General features: G+C 39.0%; 1 protein-coding gene across 5 annotated transcripts in view; it reads left to right on the top strand.

The window, feature by feature from the left end:
• TUSC3 (tumor suppressor candidate 3) overlaps positions 1 to 14,765 on the top strand; it is a 276,373-nt gene extending 261,608 nt beyond the window's left edge. For all 5 annotated transcript variants that reach the window (XM_067530559.1, XM_067530565.1, XM_067530558.1 and 2 more), the window contains one exon: positions 14,216 to 14,765. Coding sequence is in view for 4 of the 5 variants with exons in the window: in XM_067530558.1 (XP_067386659.1) it covers positions 14,216 to 14,231 (16 nt within the window). In the remaining variant the exon portion in view is untranslated. The remainder of the gene's footprint in view (positions 1 to 14,215) is intronic.
• The last annotated feature ends 5,201 nt before the right edge of the window (positions 14,766 to 19,966 follow it).

The raw sequence follows: 19,966 nt of genomic DNA on the forward strand, positions 1-19,966 counted from the left end.
AGACTTCCTACCATGTCAAGAGAAAGATATCATGATGCTCTGATAACTGAATTTCTTCTTCCTACTTTTCACCACATTTTACTTGGGAAAGTTTAGTCTCATCAGTAACATTTCCATCAAACATGAGGAAAAAAATTGAAAATCTTTTCTGACGTTATGCCTTTTATTTCATTTTACTTTTGCTCACTCTCTCAGTACAAGTGAGATGTGTTTTATCATTGTAGGATATTTCAGTAGGTCATAATGTTACATTCATCCTATCCTTTAACAAGAAATGATATTGCTGGGAACTCTAATCTGATTCAAGAACCGTCAGAGGTGAGAGCTTGGCTTGTTCTCTTCTCCAGTGTTTTTGATTTAATTCTTCTCTGCCATCATCTTAAAAATATCTGCAATATGTCTTAGAATTTCGCTACACTTTGCAAAAGCAAAAAAGGATAGCATTTTGTGTGTTACACTTGGATCTTGTGTGCTGCTTGACTATTTGTCTAACTAGCACTAGCTTGGCTTTTTTTTTATGTGGACTTCTATCACTATGTTATCTTAGCACTTTCCACAAGAAGAAAAAACAAAACCCTCTCTCCTTTCCAGCCCTACCAACAGGAATTAGCTTAAAGTTATTTTTAAAAATAAATATATCAATATGAGGATGGGGATGTAATGGAGACCATTGTTGTGGGTAAATTTAAAGAAATGGGTTATGCATTTATTTCTGAAGGTGGTCATGGTGGTGAACTTTCTTATGGCAATGAGCAGTGAGTTCCACAGCCTTGGTCTAGCTACTCTGGAAAATATGTCTCTGGCAGATACAAGTCTTCCTTGTTTAGTGACACATTTTTTTTCCAATGGAACAAAATCTGTCTCGTGCTGTCATCATCACAGGAGATGTGATCTTTCAGATAGCTAGGCTATTCAGGGTTTTTAAAATCATAAACCATGTCATGAGATAAATCCCAAATGAAAAGATACTCTGGGAGTCTTGTGTTTCCTGTGGTCTTGCCTATACCTCCTTTTTTGCTGGGTTAGTTAGATAACACATGCATCCGTCTTGCTACACAGTAATACAATTAAAAACTCTTGGTGGCCATTGGTGCTGCTATATTTGCAGCCTTATCTAACTGTTTTTGTAAGCCTACTCTGAAAGTTAATCCACTGTGGTGTTTTTAAAAAAGGGATTTGTTTGTGTGCTTATTTATATTTGTTTTGAAATCGCTGTACCTTGAACTCCAAAAGATTAAGCTAATCAGATCCAAAGTACAGCACTAATAAAATATTACTTCCCTTTCCTCACTTACCATGTTCCTCTCTCCACCTTTTGCTTTTTTATGTTCTTCCCCAAAACATATTTTCCAACAGACCTACAAGCGCTAGTCATCCCCTCTAATAAAATTTATGAATATCTTGCTTGATTCACTTCTGCTAGCAGAAGAGGAACAGCTTGCAAACTCCAGCAAGTCATCTGAACCAGTGAGGGCATTCACCTCAATAAGGGAGAATAGATATTGCTTGTATTGCCACCCTCCCCACTTTCTGTTGGTGGGGTGCATGCGTTAATCCAGGGTCTCCAGAAGAACCCCATTAGGGAAGGCAAAGTGGGAAACAGTAGCTCATTTTCTTGCTGGCAGTGAATGTGGCCCAACAAATATTACTAAAGTATAAAATACTAAGTAAACAGCTCTTGAAACTAACAGAATGTGTGCTGAACATCACTGCTGAATCATTTGCTTTGTGCTATATACCCGTATCTATGTCTATTAACATTGTAAGCCCTTTTGCATAGGGACCTTGTCTACTCACCTGTCTTTAAAGTGTCTGGAACAATTTTGGAGTGATATAAACAATAATTAGCAAGATGAAGTATCACAGTTCTAAGATGTTCTTAAGAGCCTTTTTACGTTCTATTTTGGAATATAGCTACAAATCAACAGAAATTATTTCTGCCACTTTATGATATACAGACCATGTGACTGGATGATTTATGGAATATTTGTACTTTTTCCACAAATGCCTTTTGCAGTTTAATTTGTGTTTTTATATATTCCGCAGCAAGGTCTTCCTGGTTGTGAACCTATGCCTGTCACACTATTCTAACAATCTATTCTAACCATAAGAATTCTTTCTTTCTTTCTTTCTTTCTTTCCAAAGAGAAAGAAAAAATACTTTCTAATAGTTTTTGTAATAGTGGTATAATTAATTTTTGCATTATTTCCAAGTTTGCTGAGGTTGTCCTGTAAACATATTTATAGACTTTAGCGTGTCATCTTAGAACTGTAGTTTAGTCCATTTACCACGTGAATTGGAATGAAGTAGAATTGGAATTGGAATGGAATGAAGTAGACAGAATTGGAATTGGAATGAAGTAGACAGATACTTTGGAAGAGAAATTAAAAATAAATTAATGAAAGAATTATTCAGTTCTTCATATGGAGATTCTGAGACCCAGTAACCTAGCCTTAAAATTGGCTACTATACCAGAGGGCTGGAGAGTAGCAAATATGAGACCTATCTTTTGAAAAGACCCAGGAGTGATCCTTGGAATTACAGATGAGTAAGCCTTATTTCAGTACCAGGAAAATGGGTTGAAACTCTATTTTAAAAATGGAATTACAAAACAACTAGATTAACATAATGAATACGCCAGCAAGACTTCTGCAAAGGAAAATCATGTCTTTCTGACTTACCAGACTTCTTTGAGTTTAGCAGTAAAACAGTAATAATTAGAAGAATTCAGTACAATTCATTTGGATTTTCAAAAAGCCTGTGCAGAAAGCCTGCTGAAGCTGTTGGAGAAAATAGTAGTTACTGGGTGAGGGGTAAAGTACTGTCATGGATTAGAATTAGATAAGAAACATAAATCAGAGTAAAAATAAATTATCAGTTTTTTTCAGGATGGCCAAAGTGAGTAGTTCAAGATTTGATATTAGGACTGTTTTTGTTTAAAGTATTAATGATCCAGAAAAGAGAATAATAGTAGCAAAGTTTGCAGATGTCTAAGAAAATTGGCTTTTTATTCCCAATGTTCTTTCTCTAGACACCTTCTACTTCTTCTGCATTGCTTCTGTTCAGTGCCTCTATCTATTCAACTATCATAGGATTATCCCTCATCCACTAAAAAATGTACCTTAAATTTCTGCTTTCTCTTTTCTTTCATTTTTGTTTCAGTCCTTAAGCCTAAAATGATCTTGATCATTGCTTTTCATTCCATCTTCTGTTCTGCTTTGTGTACAGTATCTCATTGGATATCGCTCTTTTTTTGTATTTGACGTACATCTAACCTGATTCCTTTTGTTGAATAGTGTCCAGTTTATATTCGAGTAATAAAATATCCCATTATTTCTTTGAGTTCTTCACATTTTTGTAGCTGGTGGGTACGTAATAAACGGTTGTTATCTTTTAGTTTTCTTTGAGCTGGTAAATCTCACCTGTGCAATGAATATTAAGATGGTAATACAAATAAATATGAAGGTCCAGAGGGAGCCAGTTTACATCAGCTGAGAATTTAGCCCTAAAAATGCAACCTTTAATGGGATATGGTAACTGTAACATTTGACAGTCTTGAAAAAAGTAGGGTGGTGGTCATTTTGGTTTGTTTTTGCAGCTCATATTTACATGCATTTAAAAGTAATGTTTGAAATGACTTTCATGCTGTATAAACAGAGCTACAAGCAACATCACAAATCTACCATCCTCCCTCTTCAGAGAAAGTTACATATACTAAATTATTTGTGTGGTGTTTGTCACTGAATAACAATATAAATCTTTACTGAAGTAGTGTGCATCGATAAAGGATTTAAGAAATAACACGTCTCCTTGCATGCATCCTTTCTCCTGCCATCGCTGACCTCAATGAGATGAAGATATATCGAGATGAAATTAAATGAAGATAAATCAATTGCCAAGGACTAGAGAAAGGAGGTTATTTCCTTTTATAAAAGGACATAAAACAAAATAGGGAAGTGCTACTGTCCCCTGACTCCATTATTGCCCCTGCCATTGTTGCTCCAGCAGTTGATCACTTTGATCACAAAAATGAATGCATAGAGTGACTGAAAATTGGGGAGGGCAGAAGCAGTGTGTGTGTGTGTGTGTGTGTGTGTGTGTGTGTGTGTGTGTGTGTTTGGTTTTCTTTTCACTGCAGAAAACATAATAGACTCCGTTATTTGTGCAATACATTAATTTCTGACTTTACAGTATTCCCGCAAGTAATGTTTTCTTCTGAAGCTGCTCCAGTCTCAGCCATAATGCACTTTTTATCATTTTTACTCTAGTTATCAATACATTTTTACACCATGAAAAATAATGAGACAATAGGCAAACTGGGACCAGAAGCCAATCACAGGATATGCTCATGATTGAGGTTAACATAAAGGTTCCTTGCTGGGTAAATATAACAATAATTTAAAAAACAAAAAAACAGTTTGCTTAAATATGTACTGAAGGACTTCTTCTAGAATTAGTCATTTTTCCACAGAGGGGACTTTTCATGTCTTTGCTAATTCACTTTTTTAGCAGTGGAGTGGAGTGATTTCTCTATTTTGCTGAAATAGTTTTTTAATTGCTTGCATTTAATATTGAAATAGTTAGTTAGACTTTTTTCTGTAGTAATCGTGAACATTGTCCTTCCTGCCCCACCCAGAAAGCATTTATAAGCTTCTCTCTTATGTCAGGACACTGTTTTGTAACTTGCTCACAAAAATATTTAAACTAGTATGTTCCCACCATAAGAGAGAGAAACTATATGAGCTACTGTATTTCAGTCACATTGGGAATTATTAATTTAGTCTGTGCAGAGTAAAATAAGCACAGTAAAGACTCTAATACAGTGTAGTAAGATGACAAGTGCATCATGTAATCTGGCTTGCATGATTTAAGGCAATGCAATTTAAAGAATGTACTTTGAGTTATTACAGTGGGTCTCTCTCCAGCTTCAATGCTGGTGTTCTTGTTGAGAGTCCATAGTGATTTTTTGGTGGTGTTAGTTTCTCCCAAATGCATTCTTCCATTTCTGATAAATTCTCTTTCATCAATGCTGCCTCCCTTCCATTCCTTACAGTCCCTCTTATGGAAGACTTCTCCTTTGCAATTAAATTCCATATTTACTTGTACTTACCAGCCAGCTGTCAGTTACATGCACAATATAGAGTTATTCAATTTACTGTATGGAGGTGCCTCCTGCTATTGTTTTCTTTGCCATGCTACTTGTCCATAAATAGTTAAATAACATATTGTTCATGAATGTGGGCCTACATTACCTCCTATAAATTCCACTTTTACACTGTTTAAATTCTATTACCAGTATACATTCATCTGCCTCCCCATCAAAACACGATTCCCTCTTTTCTCCATGTGGGCTGGAGATAAACAAATACACTCATAGACCTTAAGATCAGCAGGGACCATTATGATCATCTAGTTTGACCTCCTGCAGAACACTGGCCACAGAACCTCACTCACCCACTCCGGTAATAGACCCCTAACCTATAACTGAGTTATTGAAGTCCTCAAATCATGGTTTAAAGACTTCAAGGTACAGAGAATCCACCAGGAAGTGACCCATGCCTAATGCTACAGATGTTTGTCTACAATACAAACAAAACCACCCTTCACCCCAAAGTCAAATTGAACCTTAAATGAACATATTTTTACTTCAAAGTTTGGCTTCTCTATTTTTAAAGACTTTTGTGCATCTCTACACTTCCTGCATCAAGATGGAAGCTCAATGACTGAAATGGCTGTTTTCACAGTATTTTTGGTCAAACCCAAATATAGGAAGTCCCAAGATTCTTGTGAAGGAGTCTTTTCCTTTTGAGATATCCTGCCCAATTTTTCAATCTCAAGAAGTTTTGATAAGATTCAGATAACCATTGGGTGTTTCCCTGAAATGAACTATCAGATTGTTCAAGATTATTGTCTAATTGCTTGTTCTCCTTGCAGCCTTAAATTCTTCACGGTTTCCATTTTCTTTAACACTACCAGTCCTTGGTTTGTTGAAATCAAACCAATATCGCCACTTGGTTTGATCATTAGTACCTCAAAATGCTCTAGGGCCCCACAATTTTAAATCCTTTAAAACCACCTCTAAATTTAGATTTCTTGCCTATTTTTATCCCCATTTCTTTATGAAGAAGACAAAAAAATTAAAACTCTACATACTGTTTGTCCTTCCCCGTTCTTCAATGTGGCTGTTTATCCAGAACTATTAGCTTAATTCTATCAATATTTCTGATTTACATTACCAGTGAAATAAAGAAAAAGTCTGCCATGGCATGGTCGTTACTCAGAAGGCTACCACTGAGCCAAAAGCCTTCCCTCTGCTCTCTACTTATTCCTAGTTTTCATAGTCTTTGTTCTCATGAGCAGATGATAGAGGCTTTTATGTATGTATTAAAGAAACAAGTGCAAGAAAGAAAGTAAATCCATGAGTAATGGCTAAATTGCCACTAGTCTAATGCTGCAGGTCAGGGGAGGAAGGGTATGAGTAGAGGCACAGAGGAGAAAAAGCATGTGGCTGCTACTCATCCTACTGTATATATGAGTGGGCATGCAGTGAGTCCTTTCTCCTCCAATATACCAACAAGCATGGCACAGGAAGTAATCTCTGTCAAATTTGGTGGCTCATTATCATTATTTTCCCCTCCCCTTGGGACCAGTTTAGTGCCAGGTCTGTTCTTTGGACAATTATGCATTTACAGTTGGCTTAAAGTAAAATTTAGGCCTTAAGAAGCAGAGTGTTTAAATTAGTGACAAAGCAAGGAGAAACTGAAAATCTCTTTTATATGTGCCTTCAACAAGAACAGTGAAGAATAGGAGTTTGGATGATTAAGGGATGAGTTTGAGTGGCTGTGAAATGAGATTCACAGTTGCACACACAGCCAGAAACAGAGTGTATACATGTATATGACTATGTATTCCAAACCAGGGTTGCACAAGTACACTTGCTGGAGTTCTCTCACAGTCCACATGAAGGTATATTAATGTTGGTTCTCTGGTTGGTCAAGTGATGGATACCATCCCCTGTCAGCAGGCTCTTCAGTTGCCTATCCCTGACCATCATAATTGGAAATCAACCATTAAATTAGATTCCAGTTCTTTGAAAACAGTTGCCATTTTTTATCGTCACTGCCATCAGTGCATTTTTTTAGCGTAAATAAAGTTGACTACAAGATGACAGTTTAATTAGAACATTAAGTTTACACTTGTCTGAAGTCATCCTACTATTTGTTAGTCAGTACCCCACTTTCCCCCATTCCCCTTTTATTTGAGTGGCTCTGTTACCTATCAGCAGGCTGGACAGATACATTTTTAAATAAACAGAAGAATGCAATTATAAAATTATAAAATTTTGGCAGGGGCAAATATACCAACAGAAACTATTTCAAACTTTTTTTTTAATTAATACATTTCAAGTTGATAGTGTCACTTTAAAAGACTGAAACCACATTAACAAAGAGATGCTTGCAGCTTAATAAAATGATGATAATCACATAAGTAAATGTTTACTTTGTGTTCCTGTAGAATTATACTTTTGGCAACAGTTTAGTTTTTCCCAAGAAAAGAAATAGTAAGGCTAATTTGTAAACTTGGTGATGAGGTGATAAGCATTGATTGATATGTTGTTCAGTTCAGCCAATTATTTTGAAAAGGAGTTACAGTCCATTGCACTCTGATGTTCAGGTCACAAAGCATTACTGTTACATTTGGTTCTAATTAGCTCCTGTATAAGCAGTCTCAGCTGGAGAAGGTGAGGAGGTTTAATAATCCTAGTACTGATTTCTTTAGCATAGGGTTCAGGCAGATTGAAAGCTGGATCCAAAACGTATTGATCCAAGCATCACTAAAGTCTATGGGGTTTGAATCAAACCCTTATAAAATAACTGGCACTGCCTCTTCCCTTTTTTTTACCTGTTTGGGGGATAAATAAAGGTCTTCAGTCTCAAAGACAGCTAATCAATTAACTTTCACTTGGAATTCTTTAACTGTCCCTTCAAATTCAGAGTCTTCATGAGATTCCTGATTTCTTTTCCTTTTTATCTGCTTGATTGTAAATGTTTTCCACGCTGTGAAAACGGTGACAAATATTTTTTTTTTAATTCTCTGGATTCAGTGCTGTCTTTAATTTATGCTTTTATATGGTGGTTATAGTTGTAAAATAATGTTTTATGATCAGCCTGTTATCATTAGTAGCCATTACACTCAGGAGCTATTTAAAAAACATAAACCTAGGAGAAAAGATGAAGAAACCAAGAAGGGAAGGATAACCAGCACTGACAAACAGACCAGAGGAGCTAGTATGGCAGGCAATGTTATGTAACATTTTTGTAAGACATTAGCATTTAGCAGAAGGAATATTTGTACAGGGAGACAAAGGGTTAAAAGTAAAGGTGAAATTTATTTATGACTTTGACTACAGGCTTTTATGTTCATCTGATTTAGTCAATAGTTATTTCTAGCTTGACGTTTTGCATAATTAAATAGATTTACTTTGAATTTATGAACTGGTAAATCTATTTCTAATAAATATTTACTGAGATTTATGTTCAAACTTGTCATTCTGCAAAATAGACTATGTTCCTCATATCTGGCAAACTCTCAGGAATACGGAATACACAAATTGCCATTTTTCTGCCACCTTCCAACTCCTCAGCTTGTCCATCTTATTTGCAAGAAGAAGCAACATAAAGAGATGACTTTTTGAGGAGGCAACTCAGCCACATTGGGGCTCTTAAGCCACCCAGAAGTGGAATTCAGTTTCTTTTGGGGCTTAGGAGATCTGCATTGCAGATACTTTCCCTTCATGCAAAGCTCCAAATTTTTGTGGGAGTAGAGTACAATTCTTTCAGGGCTTGCAAGTTCTGGGTAGCTGGTGCCTTTCCCTGTAACATAGATCCTAAGTCATGCAAGGGTGTGTTTTTCCACTGATTAGGCTTCACAGTACCAGATCACTTAGTGAAATCTAAGGGTTACTGTTTGGTCCTCATCCTACTTGATCTGCCTGCTGCCTTTGACACTGTTGCTCCCTCTCTCATCCTATGTTTTATCATGTTTCATGGTGTATGTTACTCTACTTTCCTACTTCTCTTCCAGCCTTGCTATGTATTCCTTCACTATTTCCTTTAATGACTTCACCCCAGTTGTTAATGTCCACCATGGTTCTGTTCTCAGTTTTCCTCACTTTGTCTTATTTCCTCTAAAGTTTCCAACTTTATGCTGCTTTCCAAGTCTGCATCTCTGTCTCCAGCTTCTCCTGCTCCATCCACTCATGCATCTACAACTGTCTTTCCAACATGTCATCTCAGATGTTCAGTCACCATCTACAATTCATTCTCCCCAAACTGAATCTCCCCTATTTATTTCTAATTCTCTCTTCTATGATTTTTATCATCATTAACAGGTTCATAATCTTGATATAATCTATGACTCTTCACTGTGCTCCTTGACCTCAATCTAAAATCTTCTTCTGCTTTATATCTCTGAGATCATTCCTTATCTCAGTGCTTCCATTGTTCAAATCCTTGTCCACACCTGGATCATCTCTTCTCTCAATACTTAATCTGCTCCTGTCTGACCTCACCACCTTCTTCTTACCTGTTGTCCATCTACTCTGTCCAAACTGTCACTGCTAAATTCACCTTTTCCCTCCCATAGCTCTAACTACATCCCCTTTCTTTAAAAGCATTATTGTCTTCCAATCTCTTATCATACCATATTCATGCTTCTCCCCCTATGAAATTCTGAGGCCTTCTTATCTCTGCCCCTATTTACTCTATTTCTCCTCTCATTGTCACTGCTCATCGTAAGCATTTTATTTTAGTCCTCCTTTAAACTCCATTCATCACCCTTGTCTTTGTACTTTCCATCATGCTATGTCTGGAACAGTTTTGGTATCTTATCTTCTGACCATTGGCCGGGAGATACACAAAGGAAAACAAGACACATGGGAGGCGGTTTAATTAGGCCTCAACTATATTAACTTAACTCATCTAGTAACTACTCAACAATAACTCATACAGTGTTGATCATGATTCCTTCCTTAATCATCTCCACCTGGTTGAAGCCTGTTGTCAGTCCTCCACTGCTCCACAGCTAGTTCCCAGCACATTGCTGGGACCTCACCACCCTTCCCTCATATGAGGGTTAAGGATCTGGGGAAAGAGGATTGTCTCCTCGCTGTACCAGACATTAAGCACTCCAACCCCATTCCATAGCTTCCTTAGTGGATGCCTTCCCCTTAGTCTACTTGCAATTCCAGTTTAGCAGAAGGTTGGACCCTCTATGGAACAAGTACCTGTACTGGACACTTGCCACAAATACCTTGGCTGCCTCACTCCCCCCCCCCACCCCCTCCACTGGCTCTCAAATACTTAAGAATTCCCTGCTTGACAATGTTCTAAAAACATATCCCTTCCCCGTGAGGTGTACCCTATCATCAGGAACAGTCAACATGGATTCACCAAGGGAAAGTCATGCCTGACCAACCTAATTGCTTTCTATGAAGAGGTGACTGGCTCTGTGGATGTGGGGAAAGTGGTGGATGTGATATACCTTGATTTTAGCAAAGCTTTTGATACGGTCTCTCACAGTATTCTTATCAGCAAGTTAAAGAAGTATGGGTTGGATGAATGAACTATAAAATGGATAGAGAACTGGCTAGAGCATAGGGTTCAATGAGTAGTGATCAATGGCTCCATGTCTAGCTGGCAACCAGTTACAAGCGGAGTGCCCCAGGGGTCGGTCCTGGGGCCGGTTTTGTTCAACATCTTCATTAATAATCTGGAGGATGGGGTAGATTGCACGCTCAGCAAGTTTGCAGATGACACTAAGCTGGGGGGAGTGGTAGATACCCTGGAAGGTAGGGGTAAGATACAGAAGGACCTAAACAAACTGGATGATTGGGCCAAAAGAAATCTCATGAGGTTCAACAAGGACAAGTGCAGAGACCTGCACTTAGGATGGAAGAATCCCATGCACAGCTACAGACTGGGGGCTGACGAGCTAGGCAGCAGTTCTGCAGAAAAGGACCTGGGGGTAACAGTGGATAAGAAGCTGGATATGAGTCAGCAGTGTGCCCTGGTTGCCAAGAAAGCTAATAGAATATTGAGCTGCATTAGTAGGAGCATTGCCAGCAGATCACAGGAAGTGATTATTCCCCTCTATTCGGCATTGGTGAGACCACATTTGGAGTATTGTGTCCAGTTTTGGGCCCCCCACTACAAAAAGGATGTGGAGAAGTTGGAGAGAGAGTCCAGCGGAGGGCAACAAAAATGATTAGGGGGCTGGAGCACAAGACTTAGGAGGAGAGGCTGAGGGAACTAGGCTTGTTTAGTCTGCAGAAGAGAAGAATGAGGGGGCGATTTGATAGCAGCCTTTAACTACCTGAAAGGAGGTTCCAGGGAGGACAGGGCTAGGCTGTTCTCAGTGGTGGCAGATGACAGAACGAAGAGCAGTGGTCTCAAGTTGCAGTGGGGAAGGTCTAGGTTGGACATTAGGAAAAAGTTTTTCACTAGGAGGGTGGTGAAGCACTGGAATGGGTTACCTAGGGAGGTGGTGAATCTCCATCTTTAGAAGTTTTTAAGCTGTGGCTTGACAAAACCCTCGCTGGGATTATTTAGCTGAGGTTAGTCCTGCTTTGAGCAGGGGGTTGGACTAGATGACCTCCTGAGGTCCCTTCCAACTCTATGATTCTATGATCTCTGAACCATTTAGTACCAAATATGATATTTTGATGGGTAATTCCTCCTGTTTCCTATGATTTGCACCTCTTCTGTCCTTATCAATATTTGGAGGTATGGTGGCTCCTCACCATACCCACTGCTGTAGCTTTTCAGATCAGTTTACAATCATTCCCAGGAAAAGGTCCTGAATCTCCCCTAAATATCTCTATGCCCTGGTGATATCACCCTTAAAAATCCCAAATAGCTTTTTACCCAGGTGTATAATAATCATTTCAGGGGGCCAACTCAGATTCACCATGCCACCAAGGCCTACCTGTGAACCTCCAGGGACTTGACTGCATGCTTGAGGGCCCAGTGCCCATAGTTTCAAACACCAGCCCTCATGACCATTCTGTTGCTCCCAAAATGTGCTCCTCCATCCATGCCAACTCAGAGATGCCTCAGTGCTGAGGCCTAGCAGTGAACTTCCAAGGTATACTGGCCATCTATCTGCCTGTCAGCCAAATATACAATATTGTACCCACACATACATTTACCTATTTTCATGTGATCCTGAAAGAAGGGATAAACAGGAAGTGTTTGTTTAGCACATAGAAAATGCTGACTTATGGTCTTATTTTACTTCTCTCTTCATCGCCTTTTCCCACTCTTGGCTTTGCACTTTCCATCATATTATGTCTGGTACAGTTGTGGTGTTTTATCTGCTGCACATTCTGTATTTCCTTTAAATCACCACCTCTTCATGAAATCATCTTGCCGTCTTTTCAGCAAGGTGGAGATTTAATAATCCCCTCACACTGCAACTTCTGACTATTTGTCATCTTTTGTCATATGTTTGGTCTTAGCTTGTAAACTCTCTGATGGGAACTATATTTGTAAATGTTCTTAATCTTTATGGTGTTGTATGGATGTGTTGTAATAATTAATAATGCCATAAACGGAATTGATTATTCCCCTCAAATATCTACACAGTAGGTATGCCAGGGAACTCAATGTATCTGTAAGAAGTTGAGAAATAATATTTTACAAGAAGCTAAAGAGGAATATTACAGTGAAACTATAGAAATCCTTCCCTTCTATCTCCTAAAATATTTCAGTCCTTTGGAGAGGTCACCAGACCAACAGGAAGGAGAGTCTATTTCTGGGTTATCATTATTATCCCTCTGTGACCTTGGGCTAGTCACTTTGGGGTTAGATCCATGAAAGGATTTAGGCACTTCAGCAACTAACTTTTAGGCACCCCACCACACAGTGGAATCCTCAGCCTTGAGTTAGGTACCTCCTAACTCCTTAGACAATGCATAGGGAAAATTAGATGTCTAAGAATGGGATTCACAGAAGCCAACAAGCTGAGCAGAGAGCCACCTAAGTTACCCAGTAGGAAATGCTGAGAAGAGGGGTGTGGCCTAAGTCCTTGCCCATCAAAGGTAGTAAAATGCCTAACCTCAGGCCAAAGGGAGGCACCTATCTCTACTCAGGATATGTATATGTGGAGGGCACTCACTTGGGTGGAAGGAACCTGGAATCAAGTCCCTGCTCAAAAGAGTGGTGATTTAAACATAGGTCTCCCATGTTTCAGGTGAATGCCCTAACCACTGAGCTATTGGGTACAATGAATCCTGCTAGGGCTAAGGTGTAAGCTAGGATGCCAAGCATCTCAGTGGCTTCAGTACTTAGGCAGTTATTCACATGACCACAGGCAGCAGCTGAGTGAGTGTTTTGAGGATCTGAGTAGCACCTAAATGTTGGACTCAGGTGCCTAAAATGTCAGTTGGCTGCCTAAGTCCCTTTGTGGATTTAGCCCTTCCCCTCTCTGTGTCTCAATTTCTCTATCTGTAAAATGGGGATAATGAATAGCCAAGTATGCAACTAAAGCTATGCTAGGCCTGTAAAACAGTAGTCAAGCAACTCAAATTGTACTAAGCTTCCAACAATATCCTCTTTGTAACATGTTTTGAAAAATGCTGTATGTATTATCAATGTGCTTGAAGTTCTCCTTCCAAAGGAGATGGGACAGTAATAAAAGGTGAGTGAAGTAATTTCATCTGAGCCTCAACACATTTTAGTAAATACATTTTTTAAAAATCTGCACTAACTCTTACCAACTCTTGTATGCTCTACACACTTTTGGGCCACTTGAAGAAGGATGGTTATAAATAAATCTTCAGAATAGAAGTGTTCCAATACCTCATGAGTGTGACAGTATTTACTTTTGTCTTTTCATATTAAGATCAAAAGCCTAACTTAATGGAAGAGAACAGGTGCTTATAGTAACATATGTATTTTAAAATAATTTTAATGGGATATAACCTTTAAATTTATTCGGTCATTCAGGTTTTATTTATTTTGATAGTTTACTTCATGCTTGCTTTGTTAATTACTGAATGTGTGATATGAAATTTTTAAAAAAGATTGTCCTATTAATATGGAATGATTTAATGAATTTAAGTTTGAGTCCTTGCTGATTCTTCTAAAATAATTTTGTGTCACCACATTTCCTATGCATTTTTCAGCATTTAATCTTATTTTCCTTTTCTTTTCAGTTTCTTAATTAAATGAATTCTAATGGGATACGCTTAAGGATAATGTTTACTATGAAGATAAGCTATTACTGATACTATCTGCTCACCTATATTACATTTATTCAAGATGCCTGTGTTGGTTCGTTTTTGTTTCGTTTCGTACTGTTTGTGAAAAGTTAGTATTATGTAGAGAAAATAATTTGTGTTTTTATACCTTACATAAAGAATGCTTCATTTAATTTATAGAAACATATATAGTAAATGTTGAATATCTTAACGGAAGGCATGGCAAACTGTTACAGATACAGTATATTTAGTAGTGCAGAATTTAAAGAAAGTTATTTATAATTTGTCTTGTGGTTTAGTAAAGGAACTAAAAGGAGATGGCAGGGGTCTTTTTTTTTTTTTTTTGGAAAGTGTTATAAAGTTGTCCTGAGATGCACTTTAAAAACACCGTCCCCTCCCCCCAAACTGCTGTTGGATAAACTATACAAGAAATGAAAACTGTATTTGATGTATTATCATTTATTAATACCACTTGAACAATAAAGAAAATAAATGTTGAACAAGCTTTGAAATTGTGTAGGCTTATTTTTTTCCTCATGCACTGTAATATCTAAGAGACACGTTTCTTGGAATTGGATTACTCAAGAACAGCGAGGATTTTGACCAAAGGTTAAGAGTGTACACTTCATATTCAATTCAGATTGAAGGATCAAACCACTGGAAATGTACCAGTAAATCTCAGTACTCAAACTATATATGTGTGTGTATATATATATATGTATATATGTATATATGTATGTATGTATATATATATATATATATATATATATATAGTGTGACTGACACACACACACACACACAGTCCTCTGCCATTGTGACAGAAACAAAAGACCCTACACCCCCAAATGTTACAGCCATAATCAGTGAGGATTAATGGCTCGAGAGCAAATAGCCTGTCAGATAGTTTCTGTCTCAGAAGACCTCCCTGAAGGTGATAGACAATGGTCCCCAGTCACCGCAATCAAACGGGTCTTGAGCGTTGTAAAGTAGGGCTCCAGATTTTGATTGATAGACATGTGTAGTTAGTGATAATGCTTTGTAGATCAACAAAGTTGAGGAAAAGATGTTGCAGGACTTCTAAATTCTCTTGCTATAGAAAGCCATCAAATTCATCCCAACGTATGAAAGAGGGAAGATTTTCATTATATGTCTGTCCTGATATCTTAAAATGAAGAAAGCTCTTCCTGGAGTTTAGAGAGCTCTTTTTCTATCTTGTGAAAGTTCAAACTGTGTCTCTAGTAACAATCACCCTGTGTTCTGGCACAGTGGTGTTCAATCTCTTCCATATGGAAACTCCCTTCCCATATAACCAGGACTCCCCTCCCCTTTAGCAATATGGGAACGGTTGGGGGGAGTCACAACCCTGTGACACCTATTCACACATACACCCCTACCAGGTTGAGAATCCCTGTTCTTGAGGAAGGTGTTGTGGACATAGACAAATCTGGCAATTGGGATGTATACCCACAACCTTGTATCTCAGATTTGTGACACAGGTACAGTACTGACAGCTTCAAATGTCACCTTTATAGCTGCTATCTGATGTGAGATGTAGAGAGAAAAATCAGAGTCCAGACAGCATACAATATGTTGTAACAGTAACAATATATTGCATTTTTTGAAAATTCCTTTAAAAAATTTCCATTAAATTGCCATTCACAGTTATTGCTACTGAGTACACCTGCACAAGAACCAAGTTTTTCCTTAGATGACTTCCCCTTGCTAAATTCTAGTCTATAACTTTTGACCTTATTATTGGAACTTTGACTTCTGGTCCTATCTTCCTTTGGTTTCAGCTAGTCAGCCCTATCTGTGTTTCTCTGTTATTTCTCAGAGTCCCACCATCTTTTTTTTTTCTTCCTTTTTTGTTGTCAAATTGTTAAAATAATATACTCACTTAACCTACTCCGGAAATAAGCAGAATGCCATTCACCTTTAAAGAGACAAGATGAGAAAGCATAACTGGAAAAAAAAATCCAAGCTGACATTTGACCTTCTCTATCCATTGCAATTGGTGACTGTGATACTTAATTTTTGCCACCATGTGGTACCATATAAAGCTGTAAATCACCCACACTCATGCCCACTCAAATTAGTCAAGATGGATTCTGTCAGCACTGAGTACAGACCTAAAACACTGGAAATGATTTCCTCTCCTAAGGTAAGAGACTGGTGAACCTTGCATTCTGTAGTGTAATGGATAAGAGCATAGACTGGACCAATTTTTAGTACACATATTCTAGCATGTTGGAGAAAATAAACAGGATTCTATGGGAGACACCTAACCCTCCCGCCAACAATTAAAAAGTAAGTGTCTAGGTCCCCCTTCCACATCTATTGTCGGAGTAGTCAGGTGGGTAAATACCAAAACTCAGACTAAAGCAAAACAAGGAACAATTTATTCAGGAGGTAAATAACAAATGAGGGGTCACTCAGGGATTTAACAAGGTGGATCTTAACTCCAGATTCTTTCCCAACTTAAACCTAAACTACCCAGGCCCAAAGTTAATAAGTACTACTTAAGGTTTTTCTTCACCCACCTGGGGCGTTGTTCACGACTCCCAGGATGATGAGCCATGGACTCAGGAACCACTGCAGGTAGGTATGCTGATCTTCTTCTGTGGGGGCTATCCGTGATGTTCTTCCTAGAGGCTTCTCTTCTTCTCTCAGCTACTCCTGCACATGACAACACCTTGCTGCCTCTAGGGCGGAGAGCCCCACGCTGACTGGCTCGCTACAATTTATAGAGTGCTGTTGCCAGGCAGATCACATTCCTTTTCACCTTACCTTTCCCGCCGTTTTCCCAGAAAGGGCAGGAAACACTGGGGAAGAAGACCTCCAAGATGGAGTCCTAGTTGTTCTTTCGCCATTTCAAAATGGCGATCAGCTTAAACATGTAATTTAATTAACACAATAATTCCCACACTGAGGATTTTACCCATAAGGAATAGGGAACATAACACGAGGGTATTCTCAACCCAACAAACAGGTCTCTTTCCTTTAGCTGGAGAGCATAATTGCCTGTAGCCGGCATTGCATTCCTGCACCTTTTGAAATGCTGCCTTCTTATTCTTGAGAATTTAATCTTTCTTTCAAAACAAAACACCATTTTAGTTTCTAGGGCACAGATTTTTAAAGGCAGTTTGGCATTGCTGTGCTTAGTATTGCAACGCTGAACTGATTTAGGAACCTAAATCTCATTTTCAAAAGTGACAGGCATGTTGGGCTCGATTCACAAATGGAATTAGGCCCCTAGCAGCCCTTTTAAGCCCCAGAGCAATGCACAAACTGGGGGAAGATAGGCATGCCTTCCTTAACTGGCCTGTGAGATCTGATCCGGTAAGCATGCTCAGAGCTCACCCCCTGGATTAGGCCCCTGTAGATGATCTTACACAAAACGGCTGAGGGAAGGATGACCTCCCTCATCACTTTTAGCCTTATGGTCATGATACTCACCTGGGATGGGGGAAACTCCCCAGTTCAAGTTCTCCTTCCCCCTGACAAGAAGGGATTTGAACAAGTATCTGTCACCTACCTCTCAGGGATGTGCAGTAGCCACTGGGCTATGAGATATTCTCATGTATGGCTTCCTCATCTCACCTGTTGAAGCTGTTCCACTGTGGCTAAATAATTTTAAAAGTAATTGGAGACGGAAGACTGGATCCTTGGTCTCCCACCTCTCGGGAGTGCGCCAGCCACCAGGCTATAGAGTCATTCTCATAAGTTTGCTTTCTCTGGCCCAGTGATTCTTTTGCAGGCAGAGGGTTCAACCCAGGGGGGTCTCCTACATCCCACGTGAGTACCTCGTACCCACTGGGCTACAAGTTATGAGGAAGGTCGTCCTTCCCCAGCTTCTTGTAAAAACAGCGTAAGCGTCTAACCCCAATAAAGGATTTGCAGCTGAGAATCCCAAGCAAAGGTAGGCACCTCCTTTCAGCCCTGACTTAGGCAATATATCAGTGAGAGAGGGCAGGGCTTAGGATAAATCCTTCATCTTGGCATTGCCCATTGACATGGTTTGGTGGGGAGCCTCCTAGCATGCTGGCTTTTGTGAATCCTATCCTGAGGCACCTGTCTCTCCCTGTTTATTGTATAGGGAGCCTGGGCACCAAACTCCAGCTTTGTGAATCGCAGTGACTTTTTAGATGTCTAAAAGTTGGACATGGTGATGCTCAGCCTTGCCAGGCCTATATTTCTCTGTTGACTCTCAAGATCTGAAGAAGAGTGCTGTGTAGTTCAAAAGCTTTTCTCTTTCACCAACAGGAGTTGGTCCAATAAAAAAATATTACCTCACCCATCTAATATCTTGGGACCAACACAGCCACGACACAACTGCAAATTGACTTTGACGCCTAAATCCCTTTTGAAAATGAAAATTAGTCTTCTCAAACAGTTAAGTAATGCAATGCTGAGCACAACAATGTCTAAATACCTGACAGACAAGGTAGGTGAGGTATTATCTTTTATCAGAGCAACTTCTGTTGGTGGAAGGTACAAGCTTTTGAATTCTACAGAGCTTTTCTTAAGATCTGGAAAAAGTAACCAGAGTGACTGAGCTAAATCCAAAGTGGGACAGTTTGTTAAGCATTTCACACATGCTTTGGAGACCACTTAAAATGAAGTTGGCAATTAAGGGCTATCAGGCAGCAGGGTGTGTTACAAATTCCTATAATGAGCCATAAAACCAGTGCCTCTATTAAGTCCATGTTTTTTACTAGCCAGCAGAGTTATGAATTTAAGTTCCCAGGCTCCAGGGGATATGTGGGTTTCCTTTCAGGACAAGGACTGAGGTTCTTATCTGGAGTGATTGCTTTGTGAAAAGTGTTCACTCACAGGTCATAGAGTATTTTTGTCTTTTATCATTTTTCTGTGTGAGTTCATTTGAAAGCATAGTGAGTGTCTGGTTTCACCCATATAGTTGTTGTCATGGCATATAATGTACTGGATGAGCACACCACATATTGTGATTGGCATGTGTAGGCATGTAAATATCTGGGGCTAGGTGTTGTGGTTGTTGAGGTGTTGCTGAGCTCACATTTGTGAGGCTTGATGATACAGCGATGTCTAACTGCATCTGCAGAATTTGAAACAATAAACAGAGAGGTGTGAACTACCTTATTCATTGCAGAGGGGGCTAATTCAGAAGCCTAGTGATAAGTGTTTATGTTTAAAGTATTAATCATTTCAGTGCTCATCAAAACATGCAAGAAAGGAGAAGGAGGATCACTTTATGAAAATCTGCACAATCAATGACAGCTTTATTTTGGTCCCCAGGTGAGTAAGCTTGGGACATGCCTCCCATTCTTCCCCATCCCATGCTCAGTCAAGGAAGAGTCAAACAGAAGATGTCTAATACAGCTCATTAGGGCATGTGACCCCCTCAAAAGAGGACCAAACTCAAGCAATACAGTTGAACATATAATTTTTTCTGATGGGAAGCCAAGCATGAGGAGCCCAGCAGAGCCCCTGCGTGTATTTGGACACAGATGAGGGGGAACCAAGCTGAGAGGGCATGCATGGCAATGTTTTAAATATCTGCACAATCTACAACACTATGGCTTGTGGGTAGAGTTTATTTTGTGAGTGGAGGTTGGAATAAGAAATTGAGTAACAAGACTGGCTAATACCATCACTACCATCTTGAGCTTCTCTTAATTGCTAGGAAAACATAAACCTGTTTTAAGCTGATAAAATAATATTCTGTAG

This window comes from Emydura macquarii, unplaced genomic scaffold (genome assembly GCF_026122565.2).
Source record: "Emydura macquarii macquarii isolate MOO-44397 ecotype Brisbane River unplaced genomic scaffold, CSIRO-AGI_Emac_v2 contig_3108, whole genome shotgun sequence".
NCBI classification, from domain to species: domain Eukaryota; kingdom Metazoa; phylum Chordata; order Testudines; family Chelidae; genus Emydura; species Emydura macquarii.